This window comes from Musca vetustissima, unplaced genomic scaffold (assembly GCF_032173495.1).
Source record: "Musca vetustissima isolate MV318-11 ecotype Yass unplaced genomic scaffold, APGP_CSIRO_Mvet_v1 utg80474, whole genome shotgun sequence".
Lineage (NCBI taxonomy): Eukaryota > Metazoa > Arthropoda > Insecta > Diptera > Muscidae > Musca > Musca vetustissima.
The window spans coordinates 1-9911 of NW_026889291.1; the positions used below are offsets into that span (position 1 = coordinate 1).

General features: G+C 34.1%; 1 protein-coding gene across 1 annotated transcript; it reads left to right on the plus strand.

Moving 5' to 3' along the window:
* The first annotated feature begins 5076 nt into the window (after positions 1 to 5076).
* LOC133336984 (uncharacterized) lies at positions 5077 to 5737 on the plus strand. Its single transcript, XM_061545246.1, has 3 exons — positions 5077 to 5103; positions 5174 to 5344; positions 5415 to 5737. Exons 1-3 carry the CDS (start codon positions 5079 to 5081, stop codon positions 5735 to 5737), a joined length of 519 nt encoding a protein of 172 aa, XP_061401230.1. The 5' UTR covers positions 5077 to 5078.
* Positions 5738 to 9911: the final 4174 nt, after the last annotated feature.

Consider the following 9911-nt stretch of genomic DNA (forward strand, 5'->3'; position numbering starts at 1 on the left):
ACAAATGAAAATATTTCCAGTGACTTCAGTGCACTTTTTACATAAAATCGGGCGAAGCTATATATGGGAGCTATATCTAAATGTTAACAGATTTTTATAGACTTAATTTAGTGCGCTATGCCAAATTTCGTGCAAATCGAAAGATATATAGGGACTTTGGTACACAATTTACCTTAAATGAGGCGAAAGTATATATGTGAGCTATATCTAAATCTGAACCGATTTTCAGGAAACTTAACACCAATCGTTCTAAACCTAATTCAGTACGCTGTGCCAAATTTCGGGCAATTCGAAAGACATATAGGGACTTTGGTACACTATTTATATTAAATCGGACGAAAATGTATATATGAGTTATATCTAAATCTGAACCGATTTTTCCCAATTTCAATAGGGTTAGTCCTTGGGCCAAATAAGTGACCTATGCCAAATTTCATCCAATTCGGATCATAAATGCGACCTGTACTTTGGTTACAATTTAAAATGGACAGACGGACGGACGGACATGCATAAATCGACTTAAAAAGTGATTCTATGCATATTATCAAAAGGAACCATCAGTGTGGTGAAGGGTATAAAAACACAAAAAATAAGTTTTCGGTTTACTTCATCCCAAAATTATAATCTGATCATCACCGAAAATAAAACGAATTTAAAACGATCAGTGCTATATTTCCGCCCTCTAGTGTGGTAATGCTAAATATATTTAAGAGTAACTCCCACATCCGAGTATGTCCTTCATTTTGTAATTTTTCACACAAAAGTCAAGGTCCAGGTATGCTTAGTCTTTGCCCCGACCCCCTTCTTCATGTAAAAATTCGCTATGTTTGGGCCATAATTGCGGCCTCTAGAGTGACGCGAAAATCAGACAAAAATAAAGTTGTTGGTCCAATTCGTCCCCGAAATATTAACCGATCTTTACCAAAAACAATAGAGGTCTTCATTGGGCATCGTAAATGCAAAATTTCGTGAAGATTGGGTCATAACTGTGGCCTGTATCGTGCTTACAAATTATAATGGACGGACACACATGTTTAAATCGACTCAGCTAGTCGAGATATGACGATCGGTATACTTAAAGTAGGGTCTAGGACCAATATTTTGCGGCGTTACAAACTCATGGAGCTGCACAAAACTATAATACCCTGACAACATAGTTGTGTAGGGTATAAAAAATATACCCATGTGGGATAGAAGCCAGCGTGGATTTTTTTTAACATTTTTTCAATGACTATCCATAGGTGTGGATTTTTTAAAAACATTTCTTTCAATAACCTTGAAAGTATTTTTATGGACATCAATACATTTAAATTACCCTTTGAATACTTTCAAAATTTAAATTCCCTTTTCTTCCTTCGTCCAGTTCTTGGAAAACAATTTTCCTCTTAACCGAATATTCAATTGCAAATTGTATTTCCACAATGACATTCACCCATGGATCGGTCGTTCGGTTGGTCATCCGGACGAACAATCAGTTGAGCATTCATTAAATTTGTATGAATGACTAAAAGCCTTGGTCTTGGGCCATTATCATTGTCATCATCGTCGTCTCAGCATTAGCTTCGTTCATTCATTCATTGGGAAAACAAAGCATATAAGTAAAAACAAGAAAAAAGTCGAAGCAACAACAACAACAAAGTAACTGACCACATAAATGAATGGCAAATGATTTGACAGTAAAAGGGTAACATCCAGTCCCCAATGTTTGCTGTAATAGTTGTATTTTTGTTGTTGTTGTTGTTTCTTCTGTTGCTTCTTTTGTTTATCTTCTGACCAAGGACTATCGCCCATATTGTGGTCAAACTGTTTTACAACATTATGCCAGTTTTTTTACATGCCCACATACATATATGCCACATCAATATATGTGCCAAATAAGGTTTTCTTTTTAAGTTTTAAAGTTTTTGTTCTTTTTTTTTAATGTGTCAATTCTTTTTAAATTCAAAAGGAATAACAATTTGCTGAAATGCTACAATCATTTGTGCGAAAAGTTAAAAATTAATTTAAAACACCATAACGATTGAAATTTTCAATTTGCAGGCATTTGCATAATCTATTATTTGGGTCAAATGAATATCTAAATTCATATCATCAACAATTTTGGGTTTTGATATGTTTGTATGTACGTAGTTGTGGATAGTATAACAAAGACTTATAGATTAAATATTAAAGTTTTGTGCTAGAAATGTGTTTTATACGGAATAATTTAAAGTGTCAACATAAGGTGAAGTTTAAATACCAACTTTAAATTGATAAACACACTTATCTTCTTGATCTCTTGGTGTTCTCAGAGATTTTCACACATACTTATCCTTTAGAAAATATTTGTTAAGCTATTTAGAAATCAGAATACTAATGATTATCAAAGATAATTGATATACTTACAAAATTAACAATAATATAAAATATTGGGGAAGTCATTGAAAAACTATTTTAAAAAAATCCACGTCTATAGCTGGTAATTTAAAAAAAATATTTTTAAAAAATCCACGTCTATAGCTGGTAATTTAAAAAAAAAATATTTTTAAAAAATCCACGCCTAAAAATGGTCGATGTAATTTTTTTTTAAATCCACGCCTATATATGACCATTAAAAAATCCACGACTGTGGCTGTCCATTAAGAAATATGTTTAAACCAGTAAGAAAAGTAGTAAAGTCAGACTGGGCCGACTATATGATACCCTTCACCACTTTGGGTATATTGTATATATCGTCGGCTAAAATGCAAAAAGGCGTAACTAACAAAAAATTGAAAAATAGACTTTTTGAATGAATATTGTGAATGTCAATAAACTACATGTGTTGACAAAGTTTTACACGTCTGCGGTCAAAAAAGGACCTTCTATTAACAAAAAACAAAAAGACGTAACTACAAGTGGGATTTATTTGATAAATGCAAAAAGGCGTAACTAACAACAAATTCACGTTTTTACTTAATTGTTATGACTGCCATTAAACTAAATAACTAAATTTGTTAAAAAATTATAGTCTATTATTCATCATATGCAATATCACCCTGCCGGACATACTTTTTCATTTCACAATACATGTTTATAGTTTTCATTCAAAACAGTTTTTTGCTTCGTGTTAATCAGACAAACACTAGGAGTTTGATCCATCATTTATGTAAAATCGAACGAAAATATATATGGGAGCTTTATCTAAATCTAAGCCGATTTTCACGAATATTAACACTCATCGTTCTAGACATAATTCAGTACGCTATGCCAAATTTCGTGCAAATCGAAGGATATATAGGGACTTTGGTGCGCCATTTACATAAATTCGGACAAACACTAGGAGCTTGATGCACCATTTATGAAAAATCGGACAAAAATATATATGGGAGCTATATCTAAATCTGAACCGATTTTCAAGAAACTTAACACACATAGTTCTAGACTTAATTCAGTACGCTGACGAAAATATATATGGGAGCTATATCTAAATCTAAACCGTTTTTAAAGAAATTTAGCACACATTGTTCTAGGCTTAATTCTGTACGCTATGCCAAATTTTGTGCGAATCGAAGGATATATAGGGACTTTGGTGCCCCATTTCTATTAAATCGGAATAATATATATGGGAGCTATATCTAAATCTGAACCGATTTTCTGGAAACTTGACACACACCATTTTAAATACAATTCAGTTACTATGCACAATTTCGTGCAAATCGGAAGATATATAGGATCTTTGGTGCACCATTTATCTAAAATCGGACTTAAATATATATGTGAGCTATATCTAAATCTTAACCGATTTTCATGAAATTTAACTCACATCGTTCTAGACTTAGTTCAGTACGCTATGACAAATTTTGTGCAAATCGAAGGATATATAGGGACTTTGGTGCACCATTTACCTAAAATCGGACGAAAATTTATATGGGAGCTATATCTAAATCTGAACCGATTTTCATGAAATTTAACTCACATCGTTCTAGACTTAATTCAGTACGCTGTGGCAAATTTCGTGCAAATCGAAGGATATATAGGGACTTTGGTTCACTATTTACCTAAAATCGTACGAAAATTATATGGGAGCTATATCTAAATCTTATCCGATTTTCATGAAATTTAACTCACATCGTTCTAGACTTAATTCAGTACGCTATGCCAAATTTCGTGCAAATCGAAGGATATATAGGGACTTTGGTGCACCATTTATATAAAATCGGACGAAAATATATATGGGAGCTATATCTAAATCTGAACCGATTTTCACGAAATTTAACACACATCGTTCTACACTTAATTCAGTACGCTGTGGCAAATTTCGTGCAAATCAAAGGATTTTCAATTCTAGGCTTAATTCAGTACGTTATGCCAAATTTCGTGAAAATCGGTGTATATACAGGGACTTTGATGCACTATTTACCTAAAATCGGACAAAAATATATATGGGAGCTATATCTAAATCTGAACCGATTTTTCCCAACTTCAATAGGGTTCGTCCTTGGGCCAAATAAATGAGCTGTGCCAAATTTCATTTAATTCGAATCATGGACATACGGGCGGACATGCATAAATCGACTTAAAAAGTGATTCTATGCATATTCTCAAAAGGAACCATGTGCCTATCTCGTTTCCTTTTGCCTGTACAAAGACATAATACCCTGTATCACAGTGTGGTGAAGGGTATAAAAATCCACGCCTATGGTTGGTGATAACAAATTTTTAAAAAAGTATACTCCTATGGATGATTTTTAAAAATTGGCGTTTATATCTTACCTGGTGGAAAATTTTAATTCAATTGTCTGTATATGTCAATATTTTCCATTATAATTTATTGGGGTAAATAAAAAAAATCTGTCTGCTGTTTCGTCAACTGTTCCGTATCCAATCAGACACGTGCTGTCTGGAATACGAACAACGCTATTATATTAACTACATACAATGCCAATTCATTGCATTCATACATAAATACATTATATGCGGAAAATCAGATCGTATTCTTTATAGAAATTTATAATTTATTATATTTATTAAGATGGGTATAAAAAGGCGAAATTTTGTTCAATTTATCATCAGTAACATTTCATCATTTCGATACACCTTAAGAGTACAAAATCGAAATGCTTAAAATTGTTTGCATTTTTGGTAAGCTCCCCCGAATCTTCCGATATTGTTAATATCCCTATAAAAGGATTTGTATACATTAATCATATAGCCCTTGTCCTCGTTGCGACTTGTGAGGCCCAAAGATGTCGCCCGGTTTGTAATCCCAAAGTTCGTAGTCCAGCCATTTGTGCTGCCGATAATCAACAGAAAGAATGTTTCCGTATGAGTCAATGCCAATTGGATGAGGAAAATTGTCGTCGCAAGGCCGCCAGGCGACCAAGTAAGAAGCAAAACAAAATCAAGTCATTAAAGATTTCATACCTAAAATGACCCCATTCAATTTCTTATAGCCATTTCGAATGTTGATCCCATACGTTGTCGTAACATTAGAGCGCCAAATGGTAAAGGTAAATGTGCCCCTCCACCACGTCGTCCACGTTCAACAAAACCGGATTGTAATCGCCTGAAATGTCGTAATCCCAGTAAGGTCTTAAGGTGTTATCGTTGCAAGAAGAATATGTGTCAACTGTTGACTCCATGCCAATTGGAACGTGTTAATTGTCTTCGGGGTCGTTCGAATAGATTAACTTGGACTGATACTCGTCGATGTGCCGGCATGAAGGGTGGACAAAAATTACAAAGATGCAAGGCTATTCGTAAGAAGAGTGGATAAGTGATTATGTGGAGATCTTGACACATTTGTAGACCATATATATCGAACCCCTTGCTATACATATTTCTTTGTCTTCCATGTATACTACATTCAAAATTGCTATGTAAAAAAATCATATTTTAATCAAAAAATATATTATTTTTAATTGAAAATTACAATAAACTTTGGTAAAAATATTGACGGAACAATACACACCTACTGTACAAAACATTCCTGAGGAATGTATCCTCTTCCAGATTTTTTTCAGAATTCAACATCCATATCCATATTTTTTACAATTTACATATTTTGTTTAAAAGAAAAAACAAAACGTTTTTTATTTGTTCTAGAAAAAATATCCATTTATTGCAACATTTTTTCTAAATTGCCGCCAATACCTATGCTAACACGCCTACACACATAACCAATGCTACAATCCGTTTCGCAAATGTTTGAAATTGACTACTTTTTTCCATCTGTTACCACTTAACAAATAGAACTCGTTCTCATATTTAACCATATTTGAACATTTTTAATGGCTGTCCGCTCGCTCGTTCGGTCGGTCGTCGGCCAACTCTAAAGGGAATATTTTTATGGCAATTGCACGTGCTGCAAATGCCACCCCCAATAATCTACTTGTGGTGCACAGAATGGTAGGTACACCGGCAACCCGGTGTATTCCATTGAGGCGGCCAGAATACTCAACGAATTTGAGTATATTTTCATGTTCTATACGAACAATAATGTATGGAAATGTTTAGAAAAAGAAACGTAGATGAAAAGGAGATCAGTTGCAACGAATATTTGTTGCCCTACACTACCACAATCTTTGTTCAGGGAATATTGAAGATAGAAGCGAAGACTTGTAAGGAGTATTTCTTTAAGGAATATCAGAAGTATACATTTTAATTTTGTTCCCAAAGAAATATTAAAAGGACGTCAAATTTTCAAATTAAAATATTTAAAGAAGTGTCAGTGTCTAAAAGTTATTTTTAGTATTCTTAGTCAAAGGAAACATATTATAGGACAATCAGAAGGAATAATATCAGTAACTCATGAATAAAAAAGAGTTGGTCGTATATGGAATATTAGCTAAAAAATAAAAGAAGCGCCGAACTTAAACTTTTTGCAAAGCTAAATTCTCTGGTATGGTGTTAGTAATGTTAAAACATATTAGAATATGTAGACGGTTTCAAATCCGGCCTCTTATACAATGAGGTGTATAACAACGAATAGCATTCGTGGGCTTTTTATTTATTTATTTATTTTTTTGAGCTAATACGCATGGATTTATGTTTCGTCAACATTTACGATCAGGATAAAATTTTAAGAAGATCTAGACAAGTCCGTCCGTTCGTCTATTGTGAACACGCTATATTCCTAAGGATTTCTGATAGGGTGCTGGAATTTTGCATAGGGTTGTCTTTTTGTTTGCAGTCAAGTTCGAATTTCCCCAAACTTGTTATATTTTGAGGAGTTTTTAAACCGACTTAGTTGTAATTTGTTTTATTTATGTTTATACCCTTCACAACACTGTGGTACCGGGTATTATGTCTTTGTGCATTTGTTTGTAACAGGCAAAAATAATCGAGATAGACCCATGGTTCCTTATGAGAATGTGCATAGAAACACTTTCTGAGTCGATTTATGCATGTCCGTCTGTCCGTCCATGTATTTTGTGAACAAAGTACAAGTCGCATTTATGATCCGATTTGGATGAAATTTGGCACATGTCACTTATTTGTCCCAAGGACGAACCCTATTGAAATTAGAGAAAATCGGTTCAGATTTAGATATAGCTCCCGTGTATATTTTCGTCCGATTTAATGTAAATGGGGTACCAACGTCCCTATATATCTTTCGATTTGCACGAAATTTGGTATAGCCTACTGAATTAGGTATAAAATGATGTGTGCTAAGTTTCGTGAAAATCGGTTCAGATTTAGATATAGCTCCCATATATAGTTTCGCCCGATTTTAGGTAAATAGTCCACTAAAGTCCCTGGAGATCATTTGATTGGTGCACCAAAGTCCCTATATATCACTCGATATGCACGAAATTTGGTACAGGATACTGAATTGCGTCTAGAACGATGTGTGTCAAGTTTTGAGAAAATCGGGTCAGATTTATATATAACTCCCATATATATTGTCGTCCGATTTAAGGTAAGCGGGCACCAAAGTCCCTATATATCTTTCGATTTACAGGAAATTTTGCATAGCGTACTGAGTTAGGTCAATAATGACGTGTGTCAAGTTTCGAGAAAATCGGTTCAGATTTAGATATAGCTCCCGTGTATATTTTCGTCCGATTTAATGTAAATGGGGTACCAAAGTCCCTATATATCTTTCGATTTGCACGAAATTTGGTATAGCCTACTGAATTAGGTATATAATGATGTGTGCTAAGTTTCGTGAAAATCGGTTCAGATTTAGATATAGCTCCCATATATAGTTGATATGGGAGCTATATCTAAGGTATATGGGGCACTAAAGTCCCTGAAAATCATTTGATTTGCACGAATTTTAGCGTAGCGTATTGAATTAAGTCTAGAATGACGTGTGCTAAGTTTCCTGAAAATCAATTCAGAATTAGGTATAAGCTAAATTCTCTCGTATAGTGTAGCTTCCATATATATTTTCGCCCGATTTTAGGTAAATGGTGCATCAAGGTCCCTGCTAATCTTTTGATTGTCATGAATTTTGATATAGCGTACTAAATTAAGTCTAGAATGATGCGTGCTAAGTTTCGTGAAAATCGGTTCAGATTTAGATATAGCTTCCATACATAGTTTCGTCCGATTTTAGGTAAATGGTGCACCAAAGTTTCTGAAAATCATTCGATTTGCACGAATTTTGGCATAGCGTATTGAATTAAGTCTAGAATGATGTGTACAACTCCTATATATTTTTCGTCCGATTTTAAATAAATTGTGTACTAAAGATGGCAAGTAGCGTGTGTCAAGTTTGAAATATTGGTCAAATTTTAATGGCAGTCCCATGTAACCGCACCCCCCAATTTTTATACCTTACACAACTGTTGTGAGGATATTATAGTTTTGTTTGGCCCCAGTATTTAGTAACGCCGCGAAATATTGGTTCTAAACCCACCTTTTGATATACCGATCGTCATATCTCGACTAGATGAGTCGATCTAGACATGTGTGTCCCTCTATTCCCGTCTGTCCATTATAAGTTGAAAACAGGTAACAATAATAGGCATGTAGGGAATGAAAAACACCACAAAAACGGTGCATATAATAAAGTCCTATAGTTCATATAACAATAAGACATTTCATTTGTCCCTGATAGACATTGGGATGTTGATAGAGGTGTGGTTGACCTTTAAATTGATACCAGTTATATTGTTGTATGTACTCGGATGTGGAATTTTTACTTAAATATTTACAGGTGTCAAATTTATAGGTTACAATGGAGGGCGGAGATTTAGCGCCGGTTGCTAGGAGTGTTAGCATAAAGTTCTGGCTATGGAATCGATGATGATCAGATGATATGTCGGGCATGAAATGAACCGAAAACTTTATTTTTGCCTGGTTTTCTAGTTGCTCTAGAAACCACAATTGTAAGCCGAACATCATAAAATTTACATTTAGAAGTCGATCTGACAAACTAATTCGAATGGCTTTAATTACAATGAACGAACATTCCAGAAAAACATGATTCGGAAATGATGTGCTGGGTTGTCCCCATTCTGTGATCCAAATACTTATCCTACAAAGTATGCATCAAAAGGTATAGAAATATAATAATAAAAGGTCAGGTTAGAAAATGAACTATATCGAGTAGTATCATAAATGATACCTACCGATTTTCTCTTTGTTCAATGTTTAGCGTCATACCAAATATTCCTACCAGATATATTGACCCATATTTTGGTATAGATTAATTTATAGGTTCACGTATTTGTAATATTCCATTTCGAAGATTCAGTCCGTTTTATTTCCACATTAGCAGTTTAAGCCATGATGCGCGAGATTACTATCGAATATAGCAACTGTTTTCATCCAACATTTTCACATCGTAATATTTCTTCCAAACTGAGTTCATGTTCGAAAATGGGAAATACCCGTCTACTCCTTCTGGAGGTCCTCCTCAAAATGTTAAAATTTTTGAAAAAAAAGAATACTTTTATATCATGAGAATGGGCTATTCGATTTGAACCAAGCTTTGCGCA

Coding starts and splice junctions, on each gene's coding strand:
- LOC133336984 (XM_061545246.1), top strand. CDS start 5,079: ATGCTTAAAATTGTTTGCATTTTTG. Junction 5,104..5,173: donor TAAAATTGTTTGCATTTTTG/GTAAGCTCCCCC, acceptor TTAATCATATAG/CCCTTGTCCTCGTTGCGACT. Junction 5,345..5,414: donor CAAGGCCGCCAGGCGACCAA/GTAAGAAGCAAA, acceptor AATTTCTTATAG/CCATTTCGAATGTTGATCCC.